This window comes from Artemia franciscana, chromosome 6 (genome assembly GCF_032884065.1).
Source record: "Artemia franciscana chromosome 6, ASM3288406v1, whole genome shotgun sequence".
NCBI classification, from domain to species: domain Eukaryota; kingdom Metazoa; phylum Arthropoda; class Branchiopoda; order Anostraca; family Artemiidae; genus Artemia; species Artemia franciscana.
The window spans coordinates 37,800,197-37,819,763 of record NC_088868.1 but is presented as its reverse complement, the minus strand read 5'-3'; the positions used below and the strand labels follow the sequence as shown (position 1 = coordinate 37,819,763).

Sequence of the window (19,567 nt, the reverse complement as noted above, 5' to 3'; positions counted from 1 at the left end):
TTTACTGCAAAATATGTGGGAACAAATTTAGCTGACGCAAAGGCTTTTACATTTTGATTAAATAAAAAAAAACTAGTTTTTTAAACTGAAAGTAAGGAGCGACATTAAAACTTAAAACGAACAGAAATTACTCCGTATATGAAATGTTTTGTCCCCTCCGCAATCCCTCGCTCTTTACGCTAAAGTTTGACTCTGCCACAATTCTGCTTTTTAAAACAATTAAAAGCTTTAGCGTAAAGAGCGAGGGATTACGGAGGGGACAACCCATTTCATATACGGAGTAATTTCTGTTCGTTTTAAGTTTTAATGTCGCTCCTTACTTTCAGTATAAAAAATAGTTTTTTTTATTTAATTTCTGAACGTTTTTGAATTAATGCATTTTTGATTTTGGCTCTCCACCCATAAATTATCAAAATGAAATTTTCATATTAATTCTTTTTTTTGGCTAAATGGCTTTCTCTTAGTTTTGATCAGACGATTTTGAGAAATAAGGGGTGGGGAAGGAGGCCTAGTTGCCCTCCAATTTTTCAATTACTTAAAAAGGCACCTAGAACTTTTAATTTTTAACGAACGTTTTTATTAGTAAAAATTATACGTAACTTAAGAATTAACTTACGTAACAAACTTTTATATTCTTATATTTTTATTATTTATATGAGGGGGTTTGTCCTCTCGTTAATACCTCGCTCTTTACACTAAATCTTAAGTTTTGTCCCAATTCCTTAAGAATGACCCCTGAATCAGAAAGGCCGTAGAATAAATAGTTGAAATTACTAAAAATACTTTAGCATAAAGAGCAAGGTATTTATCTCCTCCTAAACACCTCGCTCTTTATGCTAAAGTATTTTTAGAACCCCTCATATGCGTAATAATCTCTGTTCGTTTTAAGTTTTAATGCTACTCCTTACTTTCAGTTGAAAAATTTTTTTCATGTTTATTTTTTCATTGTTATTTTTTTATATTAATGCTAGAAAATCCCGCGCCCTTTTCATTGAATTTCTCTTCCCCCATGACATATTCCTCCAAGGTAAGATCCTCCCACATAGCCCCCTCTCCTCAACCCCACCCCCAAACCAAAAAAAATCCCCCTGAAAACCTCTGTACACTTCCCAATAACCATTACTATATGTAAACACTGGACAAAGTTTGTAACTTGCAGCCCCTCCCCCAGGGACTGTGGGGGAGTGAGTCATTCCAAAGACATAGTTATTATGGTTTTCGACTATGCGGAACAAAATGGCTATCTCAAAATTTTGATCCGTTGACTTCGGGAAAAAAATGAGCGTGGGAGGGGGCCTAGGTGCCCTCCAATTTTTTGGTCACTTAAAAAGGGCACTAGAACTTTTCATTTCCGTTAGAATGAGCCCTCTTGCGAGATTCTAGGACCACTTGGTCGATACGATGACCCCTGGAAAAAAAAAAACACGCACCCGTGATTTGTCTTCTGGCAAAAAATACGAAATTTCACATTTTTGTAGATAGGAGCTTGAAATTTTTGCTATGGGGTTCTCTGATACCCTGAATGCGATGGTGTGATTTTCTTTGACTTTTAGGGGGTGTTTCTCCCTGTTTTCCAAAATAAGGCAAATTTTCTCAGGCTCGTAACTTTTGATGACAAAGATTAAATTTGATGAAACTTTATATATTTAGAATCAGCATGAAAGTTCGATTCTTTTGATGTATCTTTTAGAATCAAAATTCCGTTTTTTACAGTTTCGTTTACTATTGAGCCGGGTCGCTCCTTACTACAGTTCGTTACCACGAACTGTTTGATTCAGCATGCTTCGTCGGACGAGCACAAGAAACAAGTTGAGATCAATGTCAATTCGTTACAGAACTAAATGGAATTAAAAATTTTTAAAATCTGAAAAAGAAGTTCCATTCAAAGCAGAAATCATCTGGGTACTCAAGTCCTTGGAAGCTTCTATGTCTACAGCTTTGCGTGGCGGAATCATTGATGTCTTTGAAGCCATGTTCCCTGGCTAGCTGCCCCCCCAGGATGTCAATGAGTGCGAAGAAAGCTCTGTACCCTCTTCACCCACACTGTAAACAGAATCATATGAAGGGCATAGGTGAAGCTCACTTTGTTCTTGAATACGATGAAACTACAAACAGTGAAGGAAAAGAGGGCTACCGATTAAAGTACGCTTTTAGTCCTCTTTAAGAGATCAAATCGTAAGTTGCCATCTAGTGACATTTCATGGGACATGCAATTGGTGGGGATTTAAAATAAAGCTGTTGTCATGCATTGGGAGTATGAATTTACCTCTTGAAAGACTAACAATGATATGTAGCAATGGGCCTAGTGTCGATAAAAATGTTCTTGAAAGAGCTTGTGAATATTGGAACTTGAAACATTCCTGTTGAGCACAACGCATTCATGAAATGAATCCAGAAATTTGGCAAGGCACCATCTGACTTTGTGGTCATCTTGATGCATTTTTCCCTTGGCTGGCCTGTATGATGCGATTTTCAAGAGTGCCAGATAAAGAAAGTGTGTTCCACACAATAGTTTCATGTAGCACGTCCCAACAAGGTGGCTGACGTTGGGTCCTGCTGTTTTCTGAGCGGCTGATCAGTTCCGGGCACTCTTGGAGTATTTTTTGCCTTATACACCTTCTGAGAAACATTTGAAGAATTTCGTGTTGGCAGCAGAATACGTCAAGATTGTAAGCTAACCAAAAGGAAGTGTATGCTAGCAGAACTCGAGTTCATGTATTCATTGTCTGTGTTTTTTTTTTTAACCAAATTCACAGCAGCATTTCAGAAGAACGAACCCCTTGTGCATGCTCCTCATGTCGAGCGGAAAAACTTACTTCCAACTAGGTGAAACTTGTGAAATCCAACATTCTCATATCTGCCGATGAAATTTCTACCAGTTTGCTTGAGAACACCAGTTAGTTCTCGTCGAAGCTTGTAAAAGCTGCTTTAACATTATTGCACGGCAGTACTGACACAAATCGGGATTTTCCGCTCTCAGAAAGACTTCTTCCGCCAGACAGAGCCTCCATGTCATAAAGAATCCTAAATGTGAAGATGGGTATGATAGACGAAAATAGCGCGTATAGAAGCAAACCCGAAAGGTTTCCTATTCCCGAAAGGACTATGTGGAGAGCTAGTTAAAAGAACAAGCTGAACGAAGGGTCCACGACCAACAGAAAGAAATGTAGATGAACCGAGTTGACATTTCAACGAGCAATTGTTGATGCACTCTTGAAAGAGGCACCGATTGCTTACTGAGTGTGGAGGCTTCAAAGGATTGTGTGGACGTTGCCTTGGCCAATTCCCTACTAGAGAATGTCATGAAAACGTCAGAAGACGAAAAAAGGAAATAGATGAAAAAGAGCATGCTAAATAGGATATACAAAAGAGGAAGTCAGACTTGATAAGCAAGTTCACTAATCTCAAAGAAATCGAAAAAAGAATGAGTTTGCATGCAAGCTGATGTCATACGGATTTTTTTAAATTGTTTCTAGTCTTGAAGTTGCTTCTTTTTTTTTTAGATAATCATAACTGAAAGTTTGAACAAAAAGAAAATGAAAAAAAAGGACAACTGACTAATATATATGGAAAACGAGTCCCTTCCAAGGCTCATGAATATGACGATTCTCAGGGCGACTTCGCCACCGTTTCTGATTCCTGAATAAAGGAATGTTTTGACCCTGAATGACAATCAACCTTCCCACTCTGGTCTCCTTTTCACCCCTAAAAGTCCCTTAACGGGCCGTCAAGTCCCTTTTCTAATGATGAAGAATCACTCCGAGCCCTGAGGATATTCATTCTACTAGATTATCCAATTATTAAATTTTTCTCTTTCTCCTCTACCTCTCTCTCCCTACTTCCCTTCCTTTTCCCCTTTCTCTCTCTCTCCCTCTCTCTTTCTCTCACCTCCTCACCTTTTTTTAAGTTTTTTTTTTTTGTACGAGTCTATATTGTCTCGCTTAGAGTTTTGCTTGACTCTCCAGAAGCACATGTATCTCACTACGTTGTAAAGGATTATTCAAAATAATTACCTCTGAAGTCTTTTAGTAAAAAAAAATGCGGAGAATTGTTGTGCCAAATATTTGCACAATTGTCGTGCCAAATATTATTGTTGTGCCAAATATTATTGCGTTATAATAGCGATTTTGTTGTTGTGTTGTGCAGGTAACTGAAAATCACGTCAAAGAAGCCTACCGTTTGCTTAGTCATAGTATCATTCGTATTGAACAGCCGGATGTGAACTTGGAGGAAGAAGAGGATGACATGCGCACTGAAGCTGGACAAGCAGAAGCAAGACAGGAGGCTCCATCAAGTTAGTTAGAAGTTTTTAAACTAATTGCTTTCCTTCCCCCGAACAAAAAAAAAATTACAAATCATCAACTTTTCTGATGTTCGACAGAAATATGAGAGTTATATTAAACATACTCTTATATTTCAAAATAATAGGTTTGCTTACTGGTATTAAAAAATGTTTCTTTATATGTATGTGTGTGTATATGTCTATCTGTATATGTATGTTTTCATAGTGTTTGGTATAGATTTCCACGGATTTGCTACCCTCTCTGCAAATGCTTTTCTTTCACATTAAATACGAAGTAATTTTTTTTTTAAGTACCAAGGGCAATAAAAATGAAGGTACTTGTATGGTATAACCCTGACCTAATATTCTTCATCTAAGTAGAACCTGTTTCTCTAACGCTCAATCCTAATGAAATATACCTAAAAAATATAAATATAATAAAAATGATAAAAATATAATAATTTAGAAACAACTTTAGGCTATATATTTGCACATTATGGGGGGGGGAGGAAAAGTACAGCGGGTATGCATGGCTAATGCATTAGGTACAATTATGATGCATATTATGAAATAAGAATTGTTTTCTAACTTCAAAATGTCCAAATACTTTACCCCCACACCACCCCCTAATGTGCAAATATATAGCCCAAATTATATATTTCCCATCTATTCTGTCACTTCTCTTTGTCTTGTCTCACAATAAGCGTCAGTGGATGAACAACTTGAATGGTCGGGGCTATATCATACAAGTGTCAAAATGAAACCTGATTGTTTGAATGAGTCAGCGGGAAACTCATTCAACCATATATATCTATAAAAATGAAGAAATATTGGGGATTTAATTTTTAATGAAGAAGACCTTCATATGCAGTTTTTAGTTTTTATCTGTTTAGTCTCAAAGTTGTCAATATCTGTTTCAAAGTTGAACCAACAGTTGCGTGGAATTGGTTTTGATTGGATGAAATTGGTCGTATGGCATCATTTTCAACTAATCAGAGCCGTTTTCTATTGACATACAATTACTGAAAGGGAGATTAATATTCTATACCATAGTCAAAGCGTCACTGACAGCCATTGAAAACCACTCTCTATCGAGTAAAATAAGAATTCAACTCTAATCTTGGTTCAAATTTGAGACAGGTGGTTCAAATTTGAGACAGGTGGTTCACATTTGAGACAGATTGCCAAAATATTGATACTGGGGTCATGCAAATAGCGCTGGCAGACCGTGCTCACCACCCTGATAAAACCTAACTGAGTCAGAATCAGTCGCACTCAGAATAATTTTACATTTTACCGGTCATCACTCTTTATTTCTCTTTTTTAACATATAACTTTAGAGAAAAAATTATAGCTGAGTCATGTAGATATATTCTTATAATTTGAAAATGAAAAGTGAAATTAATATTTTGGAAAAGTTAAATAAGAATAATTTAATAAATCTGAAAGATAAATAATCAGAAAAAGAAATCAGAAAAATAATATAGTCTGTATAATTTGAAACAAAAAATATTAAGTTTTGGTTGGGAGCTTTGATGATTGAACATGGGTATATTTTTATATCCCTTTTTTATTCTTTTTTGTTTGTTTGTCCATGTTGTGACTACCATCCATGCACTGCTTGCCCTTTTTTTTTTTTTTTTTTTTTTTTTTTTTTTTTTTTTTTTTTTTTTTTTGCGGTTTTGTTCTTTTTTTAAGGCTGTTTACTTTTTTTCGCGTTGAAGATCATCGGAAATCCTTGTTTTCTTTGCACCTGCCTGTCACCAGCTCAGCTCTCGGTTTGGGTGGGGGAGGGGCTATTATTTGGTGCAATGCTTTATTATTTTGGCTGAGCAAATAAATTCATTCGTTCTCAACAAGATAAAATTTTGGAATATTGAAACAGATGATGAGATTATGTATTTATTAAGTCCTATGTGTGTTTAGTTTTGTTTAATGTTTGTCTCTAGTTAATGTGGCGTCAAATTGGCGGAATTCTACAAGGCTAATAAAACATAAAAACTGTATTTTTAAGTCGATGTGTCTTTAGTTTTCAAAGATAAATACTGCTTGATGTAGCAGTAATGGTTTTATCATTAAGTAATATGTTCAAATTGGGATCCTTTCTATGGAAACAATAAATAAAGAGAAAATCATAAAATTGATTACATGAAATTTATTTTTCGTCATAACACCAACATATGCAGAGAAAAAAGCCTAACTCAGCAAAAATCTTCAATGAATAAAAATCTAAAACCTACAAAGTGGGGCTTTCATAGAAAGTTATCCGTAAGTGAATTTTTAAAATTCCGTAATTTCGTGTCCCCAAGGTCGTAAACAGGGGAGTGGGGTCAAATCCCCCTTCCCTCCTCCCTCAATTGTTTTTTTCTGACTTGTAAAAACGTAACATAAATGAATATAGACAAATTTGTGATGCGTTTTCTAAGCTTTTTTAAATAAAAAAAACTCCTAAATTTTGCCCCATGTCACTCTTAAATTTTAGGTTTTAATTTTATTTCATTGCTGTCATTCAAGGTTTCAACAGTATTTTCCTACCAAATAATCTCTTGGCGATTTCTCAGAAACTCTGACATAATTTTGCTCAAAGGGCGCTTGTATTTCAAACAAAACGGTATCAAAAATACAATCTTTCTACGTATAACTCTATTTTTCTCTCTTTTTGCCTCATCTTTCTCTATCTATTTTTCTCATCTTTTATTTATTCTTTCTCATCTTTCTCTATCTATCTTTCTCATCTATTTTTCTCTCTTTTTGCGGACTGGTGCTATACAAGTTTGTGCTGCAGTGTGGAGCGTGCCGCGAAGTTGCATTACAAGCAAATAGACCAATAATTTCTCGGCAAATGGATGAACTATTTCATTTTCTAGGTGATGAGAGGCAAGGTAGTGGAGCACCCCCTACAAAGAAGCTTAAAATCTCTTATGAAGAATACAAGTCTATTGGTAACTTGATGATAATGTATATGCGGAAAGAGGAGGCTCGAATGGAAGGTACTTCATATTCTGTAATTTCGATTACTATGGGCTGAACTTCATTCTTTACTAGGTTGCAGTCATCGCTGCAACCATGATCCCTTTTGCTCCAACTAAGATAGAATAAATAGATAGAATAAATAGATAGAATAAGATAGAATAAATATCCAACTAAGATAGAATAAGTAAAATAATAAATCAGCTTTGTAATATCATTTTTAACACAAATATACAGAGATCGTCGATCAACCTCCCCCCCCGTCCCCACTTAGTATTGGGCTGAAGAATTTCTTTTGGAAAGTTAGGAAACATGGGCGTAAAAACCAATCGTCCATTTTAGCCCCCTCCCCTTGTCCAAAATAAAGATTCACTGACCTCTAAAGATTAATTTAACTATAGGCTATTGTCCGTGTATTTTTTAGATCAAGCAAATCACATGTCAGATAACTGTCAATCGAAGCCAAGAAACAAGTATGTAATAAAAGTTTATTGCATTTGTTCTGAACTTATGCATAGGATAATAAGTCTGTAATAAGAGTTTATTCCGTATTGTCTGGACTTATGCTTAGGACAGTAAGTCTAGACAGAGGACGATAAGTCAAGAAATAAGTCTGTAATAACAGTTTATTCCGTGTGATCTGGACTTATGTTTAGGACAATAAGTCAAGATAGAGGACAATAAGTCCAGAAATAAGTCTGTAATAAAAGTTTATTCCGTATGGTCTCGACTTATGCTTAGGACAATAAGTTTAGAAAGAGGACGATAAGTCAAGAAATAAGTCTATCATAAGAGTAAATTAATTAAAACGCATATTATTAATGTTATTATTTTATTTTAGTCGAAGTAAGACTTTCTTTCAGAAACAGTTAGTAATATTCCCTTTCAACTGTTTCACCGATTTGTATTGCACGACTGTTTTTGTGATGAAAATTTGGTGAAATTCGTGTCTGTTCTTGCAAAGATTAGTTTTGGTAAGGTGCGAACACAAATGATTTTCTGTTCGCATTGCTAAGATCGAACCTGAATAACGAATTTACCGACATATTATAAAGCATCATTTAAAATTAAGAGCTATTATCAAGCATGTTGGCGAATGTACATTATTTGTTTTAAGTTAGTTTTAAATCGACTCTTTTAATTTGCATTTTGCAAAGATTCTCGTTTTTTGTTAACATTCATGTTTGGAATAGAATTTGTGATTCTCTAAAAATCTTGTTTTTGATATTTTCCGTGCTGAATTCAAAAACACCAAAATCAGCTCTTTGGCGCCCGGGCTGATGCTCGTTAGAATCTATAATCGAGGTAGCAGTTTCCTAATTTTGATACCGAAATGCATCTAAAGAAGGCATAGCTGCTTCCTAGTTGTGGCACCCTTAGAAATCCAAAAAAGAGCAACTTTCCTAATTGTGGCATCCTTAGAAATCCAAAAAAGAGAGCATTCTTCCTAATTGTGGCACCTTTAGAAATCTAGAAAAGAGAGCAATCTTCCTAATTGTGGCACCCTTAGAAATCCAAAAAAGAGAGCATGCTTCCTAATTGTGGCACCCTTAGAAGTTCAAAAAGAGAAAGCATGCTTCCTAGTTGTGGCACCCTAAGAAATCCAAAAAAAAGAGAGCATGGTAATAAATCTCCACATATTAGGGCTAAATAGTTAGATGGGCTCCATGGAAAATTAAATAGTAAACACAAGTTTGTCCAACTGAAAATAAGGAGCAATTTAAAAATTAAAACGAATAGATTCCGTGTTGGAGGGGGGATGCCCCATCCTCAACCCCTTAAATATATTTTCGTACTAAGCTCAAGAAACTGAAGAAATAACGAAAGTCAATGCAATTACGCATTAAGATGCTTAGATAGTTCTGTAGTTAAATCTCTGGTATTTTAGGATTTATGCATTTAATAGCTTGCCTGTTACGTGCTGCTGTGATTTAAAAAAAAAGAAAAAATTCAAGAGAAAATCCCTCTGCTTAGAAAAATGCCTCTCTGCAGAAAGCTTCCCCACGGAAAATTCCACCCACGATCGTGTTTCTAAATTTAAAGTATTTGGAAATTTAGGTTAGGAGTATTAACTTCCACTTTACCACGTCAATGCCATCTATTCCAAGTATTTGTGTTCAGGGTTCTCTAATTTCAGTCAGAACGAAACAAAATCGGAAGATTACAAGGGCCCTGGGGAGTAAAAACATTTTTTATGCCTAAAACCTTCACAAGAGCGTACGCAGCAACTTCTTGAAGTTTCTTGGGGATCTAATGAACAGTGTAGTAGTGTATACTAGACACAAAGACAGGCATACATTCAATTTTATTCATATAGATTTGTGTTTGCTAAACTATCTTGTTCTTTGGTGAAGTTCGTGTAGGGAATTGAATTAATGATGTCTGTCAAATCTGGGTCTGGATATAGAGCGTATTGTGCGCAGTTTCAAAAATGGTATTCAAAATAAAGGCCAATACAGCTATATTGTAATTTTCTGCTACTGTAGGATTGACAGGGTTTGGTGAAATAACTTGTTTCGGGGTGAAGCACTTGTGGGAAATTGTATCTGTGAGTGCCAAAATCTTGGCTTTTTAAAAATAGAGCCATTTCCCATAACCTTAGGGCAGCTATATAATAAACCACATAAATAGTTTTGAAGTTCTCTTTTTTTAGGGCTAATAAAATGATTTATTGACAAAGACAAAGTCTAATTGGATATTCAGAATACGTGACCAATTCAGCTCAATTAAGTGTATAAACGGTTTTTGTCTACAAATCTTCGCAAATGTGGATCTTTTTTTGTGTAGTTAACCTAATTCACTATCGGTATACTTAATGAGTCGTTGAATTAGTAAGACTCACTGACCGGTGCATACGCCACATACGTAATTTTTGTACATGGCTTTTCATTGCGTACATAATTTCTTAGACTAAGTGGTTAAGGCACGTTGGGTATCGTGGAACCCCTCGAGTTCCAGGCCCATTCAGGTGCTAGAAGACAGTTTGACAACATAAAAAAGCGGTAGGATACTGTCACTTCTCTACTGGATACAGAGGCGGATCTAGAGAAAAATATTAAGGAAGTGGACCAATGTGACAAGGGCGCCAGTAAGCAAAATATTGGGTTGGGAATGTGTGACAAGGGGGCCAATAATTGACGTAGTTGACAAATTTATTTTCAAAAAGAATCAATGCAGAAAAAACAAGGAATGAAGACCCCAGAAAAAATCTTTGGGGGTAGGGTTCCCCTAGTATCCCCCAGGATCCGCCTGTGACTGAACGTCCTTCCTTATTAATGACGATAATGGTCATGAGAATCAGCAGGTCTTAGTTGAATCTTCCAAAAGTCACACCATCAAAACGAACCCAGTTATCTAGTGCAGTCAAACCCTAGTTCAACTAAATCCGTAAACTCTCTTTGTTTTCAAGATTAGGTAAACATATATGTTCGTTGGCATCGAGTTTCGCCCAGTTTTGTAGCTACGGGAGCTCAACTATGTTAACTCAGATCATCTATATGTAAATCCACTGTGAACGATCTTGGAATTGATGGAACCTTACAAAAATCCCTGTTGAGTCTACATAATACCTACGTTACAGACAAAATTTGTTTCTTAAGATTACATAGAATAACGTGAAGTTGTAAGTCCTGCTAGTATGAAAGGCTTTACGGAGTAGTGTGAACACGCCTTAAGACAAATCGATGCCTCTTCATAGCAACTTAATGTTTGTCGCTGCCCGAAGATTTCCCCGAACGATGTGTATGGTGCAGTATCCTTCTCTAGTCACCATCGAGTGCCTTATCTGTCATCCACATCTCCTGATGCCAAAGATAGGCAGCACCGCGGATCAAGAGGAAAATACTCCTTGCGCATCTGCAATGTGAAATTTTGATTAATTGTGTAATTAATTTGTGTCACTATCTTGTGTAATTTTTAAACTATGTAATTACATTGTAATTTGTGATTAATCTAATTTAATAAATGTTCCATGTGTAAATTAATCTATCCCAATAATACTATCAGTAGTTTATAAATTTATCGATTGTTTGATCTATGAATTAACCTTAAACTTACGGATTTTTAACCTAATTTAGTTAACTAATCTAAATTAATCAGTGAACTATTTAACTAACCCTTTAACCTTTTGGCTTACGTTATTTTTGTACTTTTTAGAATCTGGTAATGAAACAGGTCTTCGGAAAAGTGACGTTATTAATTGGTATCTGGGCGAGATAGAGACTGAAATTGAGTCAACAGAAGAACTTGGAGACAAAAAGCTTCTGTTAGAAAAAATCATGGATAGACTCATGTATCATGTAAGCTTCTTTTTTTCCTATTTAAAAGTGATTTTTAAGTGAATTCGATAATTTGGAAATTTTAAAAAAAAAATGGGGTATTCTTAACTTACGAACGGGTGACCGGATCTTAATGAAATTTGATGCTTAGAAGGACCTCGTGTCTCAGAGCTTTTATTTTAAATCCTATCGGATCCAGTGACATTAGGGTTGAAGGGGGAAACCTGACATCTTGGGAAACACTTAGAGAGGAGAGATCGGGATGAAGCTTCATTTTTTTTTTATTTAAAAATGATCAAGGATGCGCCAACTCAGCAACCTGAAATTTCCCGTCTCTTGTCAGTAATGCCAAATCACGAAATGTGGTGGTAGAAGGATTTTTTTCAATTTATTTTTAAAGAAGATTTCTAAAACATAATATCATTGCACAAAAATAGCTAAATTAAAGGGTAGCAGTGACTTCGTTGTACGGGGAAATCATCAATTAATTCATACATATCTTAGGGGGAGGTTGGCAGGGAAATGGGTTTAAAGGTAGAAAGTAGTTTGGTTGAAAAAAGGGTTTAATTCAAGATCCAAGAGATTGCTCCCTCCTCAATTGATGCTACTCTCTTCCTCCAACTTTCACTAAATGGGACTCATCGACCTGGAAATATTGCACTCTTAAAGGTTTATCAAATATAAGTAAATATGGCGGTCATCTGTTCCACATTCTCTAATTTGATATCTTCCGTTTTTTTAGTTTTATTTTTATATCCCATTAGTTAAACTTATAAATTTCAACGCATAAACATGTTTTAGTGGGCAGCAACAAAATATCCCTGCAAGCAACTCTTTCTCAGTTCTGCTTCATCATTTATGCACTAATCAATCTCGAGCATACAAACATGGATCATTGTATATTCGACTTACAAGCTCGCAAAGAGTAGTTTTGTGCCTCTTAAGTTTTCCACTTTATGTTTTTAGCGTCAGTTAGAAGGGTTTTTCGCCCCTTGGCTTCTACTCCTATATTTTAGAAAATGTCTTTTCTAGCCAAAATTTCATTGAAAAAATGCATCCTTTGTTGGTGTTTTCATTGAAAAAAAGCCGCTCCCCCCTCAGATATTAGAAAATGTTTCGCCCCCTTCCCCCTATTGTTGTGAAAACCTCTGCTTCTCAGGTGGTGTTGATTGTGGGAATAGAAATATATTTATTCTCTGGACAGAGTAGAAATGCATAAAAATCGCAATCGTAAATCATGATTTACCACTCTTAAATAATAGTTATTCAGTGGGTAAATCTTACAACTTATCTTTTTGTCTTTTCTGATTTCGAACCCATCTTTGATTCAAATATTTTAGTATGATTTCGTTATGCATAATTTGTCAGTTTGTGTAACTGCTCCTGCGTTTTACCCGCACTTGAAAGCATGGGTGCCTCCAGGGGGGGGGTCCATCAGGAAGCAGGAAATAACTTTAAAAATGCATCAAAACAAAAAAATTAGAAATATTCCCGTATAAATCCTGATAGAAGCAAAACTCTTGGCTTTACTTGCCCCCCCCCCCCCTTTCCGGAATTTTTTGGCAGAGCTTCAGTTAGATAAAACATCATAGTGCGGTAATCTCCCTTGAAACTTTTGAAATTACGAACCATGTGTTTGCAATTTCTCAAAAAAATATTTTTGCTAAAGATGTGAGGAAAACGGTGTAGTATTTAAACCAATAAGAAGCCAAAATTGAAAAGTCCACTTTTTTAGATTTAGTGAGGTTTCTAGCATAAATGTGCTTAACGAACACTAAATTTAGGCAATCACAAAGATATTCTCTTAAAATACGGTTAGAAAAATGAAGGTAATTTTTGTCTGCTATCTAACACTAAACAATATTTTTGAAAGCCAATTCAACTAAGTTTATCCTAAAATGCCTTAACTTAATGCTCTTACGTGCCAGCGTAGAGGAATCAAATTAGTCTTTCCCAGAATGTTCTCTCTTGGGCAATGGTTGGAGCTTGTTCTAAGTTTTTGTCAGAAAAACTTTGAAAAACGCATCGAAAATTTGTTTATATTCCTTTTTGTTGCGTTTTTACGAGTCAGATAAACATTTTTTTTTCGCTTGGGGAGCGGTATCAAATCCCCTTAACCCCACTTGGATACGGCCCTGACCTAGTCGCTAAAATCTTAGGGTCTGCTATATCACAGGTCAGCCATTTACCTAGTTTTTTTTTTAGTGTTGTCAATTTACGGAAAGTTAGGTGGGAGGGGCGACGATTTTTTCGTTTTTTCAATTGAAAATGCAAAAAAGGTGTGTTTATTGTACAATTTACTGTACAATAAAAGAACTCAGAAACTCGGCTTCATTGAAGTTGATGCCCTTTGTCAAATGCAGATGGATCAAGGTCGAAGATGAATTGGGTTTGATGAATTGGTGTTTGAGTGTGGAGGTGACGTACCAACCCTGTGAGCGAAAATCTTTGCTGCTGAGACAAGGGGGGCGATTTAAATTCTCACTCTTAAAAATATTTTCTTTGCGTTAGCACATTATCAAACATTCAAGAAGCTCTAGGGCGTTTTCTTTAACAAATTATGGGTGAATTAAAATGATAAACGTTTTAAAATGAATTTTGTTTTCAATTTTTTCTCTTCTTTTATTTTACGGTCCTGGTTGGCTTCTGAACGGCTCATTTGTGCAATGAATGGGATGCACATATTTGAAAGAATAGTGCTCAAATAATTTGTTATTCTGACGATTACTACTTTCCCTGACAATCACAAATTAATTATTAATTAATTTATTAATTATTACATTAATAATTTCTTATATTATATCAATTATTATAAATTTACTGTTATTTTACTTTCTTATGTGTATATATAGTATATACTTAATATCTTGTGCATATAATAGTTCTTAAATTATTTATTTGTGTACTATCTTACCCGACCGCTGTTGCTGCAATCTTTGGGCAAAACTTTGAGCAAGACACTATTGTTGTATAGTTTTTAATTCCTACTACTTTCTAATATTATTACTACTTAAAACCTGGTGTTTTAAGAATAATTTGTACAAGATTTGGAAAAGATTTGGAATAAATGTGGAATCTATGTCTCTTTTTCTAATGCCCTTTTTTAACTATAGGAAAATTTTAATTACAATTGTTATATTATTTTGATTAGATAAATTAACAAAGAGTAAGTAGAACATGTTATTATTTATGTGTGTTTTATTTATATATATATATATATATATATATATATATATATATATATATATATATATATATATATATATATATATATATATATATATATATATATATATATATATATACTGTTTTAGTTTACCCTCCGCGTGTTGCTGCAATATTAAAAGAAAAGAAATCGCCGCCTGGAAAATTCCCACGCTGAGGATTCCTTCTCACCCCCGGAAATTCTGCCTCCCCTGTCCCACAGAAAACTTCCCCTGCGTATTTATAATGATCACATTTTGAATTGAAAAGTATTTTAAAAATTTATTAACAAAGTGTCTTGCCTGCATAGATCCTCGTGTTTTCTTAGCAGCAGCTGTGGTTCAACTGTGAGCCACGTATTCCAAGGCAAACATAAAGTCACTTGTCCGTTAAAGGTGCCACAGGGTGGCACGTCAAATTACTTGTGTATAAGAGTAAATAAGAATTATTTATTACTTAACTTGTATTTATGATGCTTCTTTTCTCTTTTAGGATCAGGTAATTATACCCTTGTCGGGCACTGGTCTTCGTAGTAAGTCAAGAGACGAGGACACTCAAGAAACAGAAGACCCTATCGTTGTGGTCCATCCTGATTATGTATTGGAGATTTAAGAACTGTGCCTTAATTTTGATCATTTTCTATTAATATTTTTATATATGGGTAATAAAGAAACCCTAATTTACTTTGTTGGTTTTTTCCTATGCTGTTTTTACATCTAGTTTTAGCTTCATTCGTTAATTTCACCATTTTCAGTTATTATTTGCGTATCTGAGTGACAATGGTTTCTCTATGTTTTTTTTTCTAACTTCGGAGGTTATGGTAGTAGCAAGGGAAAGAACTGTTTTATTCTCTTTTGTAGAACAACCTTAATTTCAGATTATATTAGAAGCTGTAGACAGTAAAACCATTAAAATGTTGGACCTCTGCGTAGTTGCAACGTAATTCATATAAAAACTGTTATACAAAAATTAATTAAGGCCATAAACGAACTTTGCCTAAGTTGAGACATAGCTCGATCGTTCTTTTTGTTTTCTTTTTTTTTTCACGCCAGGAAACGAACTTTAAACCGAGCGAAGCTTGGACCTCTCGTATAAAAATTATATTTTCAGCATTAACTTCAATTTTAGTCACTTTTAATCGCAGTGACTTTGATATGTCTAATTTATTTCGGTACTTAGTTTTAATGTAAACCATAGCCAAAAATTTGACCTCACGTAGATGAGGTAGTAAAGGGGGGAGGACTATTGTAGCTTCGTCAAACAGGCAAGGATAGTTATCAGCACTGGGGAGCCAGAATTTCGACAGCTGTTTACGATTAAAGCCATTCTTCACTTGCTTTTGTTGACATGCTAGTTGGTTTGCCGTCTTGGTTTATGGGTTACAAATCCAGCTCAACTATTCAATCTTTTTCATCTCTTGCCCAAAAGAGTCGTCAACATTTTTTTTAACAGTGATAAAAAACTGGAAATTTCAGACAGTTTTTTATCCAAGGCTGCACTTGGTTTTCAATAATAAAAGATTCAAGTGTTCCAAAACAATCATACTAACTTAAACAATTAAACTTAAACAATTGAGTTGAATTCTCGACAATTAAGCAAATAATCAAGCAATTAAGCACAGTATAAATCAAACTTTAATTCGTCTTTTAATTCGTTTTCGGGGTCTTTACCGTCGGGATATCCTTGGTCGTGTGTATAGCGCTGTTGCTCTGCCTCACGTATTGTTCCCATCCCTCCTCTTCCGTAATTTCTGACCTTCTGATCTTTCGCCCATTAAAGTTTCTTATTTTGAATTTTGTAAATTTTTACTTGGTTTCCCCCTTTCTTTTAGTAACACTGAGATTGTTTTAAAGCTTAAAGTGAAGGATTCCGTAGTTTGTATAAAGAAAAAATATAAAACGTTTGAAGAGAAGGCGAAAAATATCCTTTTTGACCACAATTTATTTCCGTTAAATTAGCAATTTCTTACAGGTTAAATTAGCAAGTGTTTTTGCATATTTTTTTCTTTTTTAAGCGTTTGATCAATATTTGATATTTTCTGATTGTAAGCGTTATCATTTGTCTTTTCCTTATATTTATATTGTAGCCTACTCCTCATTTTTTGAGTGGAATAAAGAAAATAAATTAAAAAAAAATAATTAAGCATCCTATTGAGTGGAAGTACAATTTAAGACGAAGATTCGATTTTCTTCTTTCTTCAAGAACTCTCATAACTACACCTCTATGTTCGTGCACATTGCCCGCACTCCGTCGTTGGCATATACCGATACAGTTATTCATCTGGTAAAGTTTTTTCTTTTATATGGGAAACAATTACATTGTAAATTACCTCAGCAGTTCCATGACTTATTCGCTTGAAGAACAAGATGTCTTCATGTACATCGTTCTGCCATATGTAATGCACAAAACAAGCAGTTGAGAAAGGCCTTCTGCGTCAACAGACTCATTTAGTTACAGAGTATAATATTTACTACCAACTACTCTTTGGATTAATTCATCTTTAGTCCATTCAGCCACTTTGTCAATTCATCACGCAAGAGTATTATTGGATTATGGTATACGCTCGATTTCCTTAACTTCTTTTTCTCCGAGCATTACTCCAACAGTTTCTTTAATCGATTGGATTATTATATCTTCGCCAGTGGTTTAAGGCTCTTCTAATCCGATCAAATACAAAAAACTAGTTTTTTTAACTGAAAGTAAGGAGTGACATTAAAACTTAAAACGAACAGAAATTACTCCGTATATGAAATGGGTTTTCCCCTCCACAATCCCTTGCTCTTTACGCTAAGGTTTTTAATTGTTTTAAAAAGTAGATTGTGGCAAAGAGTCAAACTTTAGCGTAAAGAGCGAGGGATTGCGGAGAGGACAACCCATTTCATATTCGGAGTAATTTCTGTTCGTTTTATGTTTTAATGTCGCTCCTTACTTTCAGTTTAAAAAACCAGTTTTTTTATTTAATTTCTGAACGTTTTTTGAGTTAATGCATGTTTGATATGGGCTCTCCGTACATAAATTATTAAAATGAAATTTGCATAGTTAATTTAATGAAATTTGCATATTTTGGCTTTCTCTTTGTTTTGATCAGACGATTTTGAGTAATAAGGGGTACGGAAGAAGGCCTAGTTGCCCTCCAATTTTTCGGTTACTTAAAAAGGCAACTAAAACTTTTAATTTTTAACTAACGTTTTTATTAGTAAAAATACACGTAACTTAGGAATTGACTTACGTAACAAACTTTTATATTCTTATATTTTTAATTATATATATGAGGGGGTTTGTCCCCTCGTTAATACCTCGCTCTTCACGCTAAATATTAAGTTTTGTCCCAATTCTTTAAGAATGACCCCTGAATCAGAAAGGCCGTAGAATAAATAGTTGAATTTACTAAAAAATACTTTAGCATAAAGAGCGAAGTATCTACCTCCTCGTAAATATCTCGCTCTTTATGCTAAAGTATTTTTAGAACCCCTCATATGCGTAATAATCTCTGTTCGTTTTAAGTTTTAATGCTACTTCTTACTTTCAATTGAAAAAACTTTTTCATGTTTATATTTTCATTGTTTTTTTTAATAGTAATGCTAGAGAATCCTGCGCTCTTTTCATTGAATTTCTCTTCCCCCGTGAAATATTCCTCCAAGGAAATATCTTCCCACATAGCCCCCTCCCCTCAACCCCACACCCAAACCAAAAAAATCCCCCTGAAAACGCCGGTATATTTCCCAATAACCATTACTGTATGTAAACACTGGTCAAAGTTTGTAACTTGCAGCCCCTCCCTCAGGGACTTTGGGGGAGTAAGTCATCCCCAGAGACATGGTTAGTGTGGTTTTCGACTATGTGGAACAAAATGGCTATCTCAAAATTTTGATCCGTTGACTTTGGGAAAAAATGAACGTGGGAGGGGGCCTAGGTGCCCTCCGATTTTTTTGGTCACTTAAAAAGGGCACTAGAACTTTTCATTTCCATTAGAATGAGCCCTCTTTTAATGCTCTAGGACCACTTGGTCGATACGATGACCCCTGGGAAAAGAAAAAAAACAGACAAACAAACAAATAAACACGCACCCGTGATCTATCTTCTGGCAAAAAATACGAAATTCCACATTTTTGTAGATTGGACCTTGAAATTTTTTCTCTAGGGTTTTCTGATACACTGAATTCGATGGTGTGATATTCGTTAAGATCGTATGACTTTTAAGGGGTTTTCCCCCTATTTTCCAAAATAAGGCAAATTTTCTCAGGCTCATAACTTTTGATGACAAAGATTAAATTTGATGAAACTTATATATTTAAAATCAGCATAATAAACCGGATCTTTTGATATATCTTTTAGCATCGAAGTTCCTTTTTTTAGAGTTTCGTTTACTATTGAGCCGGGTCGCTCCTTACTACAATTCGTTACCACGAACTGTTTGATAATATTGAAGCTAATGAAATACGAGCCATAAACGGCTTTGTCATAAATACTAGTGAAATGGGAAAGGATATTTGGCGAAGATGTCATATTCAACAATTTACGTTGAAAAAAGTCAACTGGCTTTTTTTAACAGCGGGAATAATATTTTTTCTATATGACGCGTCAACTTACTTGGGCACATTCCTTCGGTCGCTAATGTATTTTAATAAATCACGTATTGAGGAAGTGGATCTATCATTTTATGATTCCAAGTGAATTCCTAAGGGGTTTTTCTGCCGTTCAAAGGGGTTTCTCTATTGTTACCTAAACATTTTCCCAACAGTGTTTCCGCCATCCAACTAAAAACTGTAAGCTAACAATGTTAGAGAATATTTTTAATGAATCGAAAACTTGTTGGAGAATTTATTCATGTTAG

The 19,567-nt window shown here is 34.9% G+C and overlaps 1 protein-coding gene across 1 annotated transcript in view; it reads left to right on the top strand.

Moving 5' to 3' along the window:
• Positions 1 to 15,416, top strand: part of LOC136028385 (DNA replication licensing factor MCM6-like) — an 85,301-nt gene extending 69,885 nt beyond the window's left edge. The window contains exons 12-15 of the mRNA XM_065706196.1: positions 4,147 to 4,294; positions 7,150 to 7,272; positions 11,408 to 11,550; positions 15,226 to 15,416. Coding sequence (XP_065562268.1) covers positions 4,147 to 4,294; positions 7,150 to 7,272; positions 11,408 to 11,550; positions 15,226 to 15,345 — 534 coding nt within the window. The 3' untranslated portion in view covers positions 15,346 to 15,416. The remainder of the gene's footprint in view (positions 1 to 4,146; positions 4,295 to 7,149; positions 7,273 to 11,407; positions 11,551 to 15,225) is intronic.
• Positions 15,417 to 19,567: the final 4,151 nt, after the last annotated feature.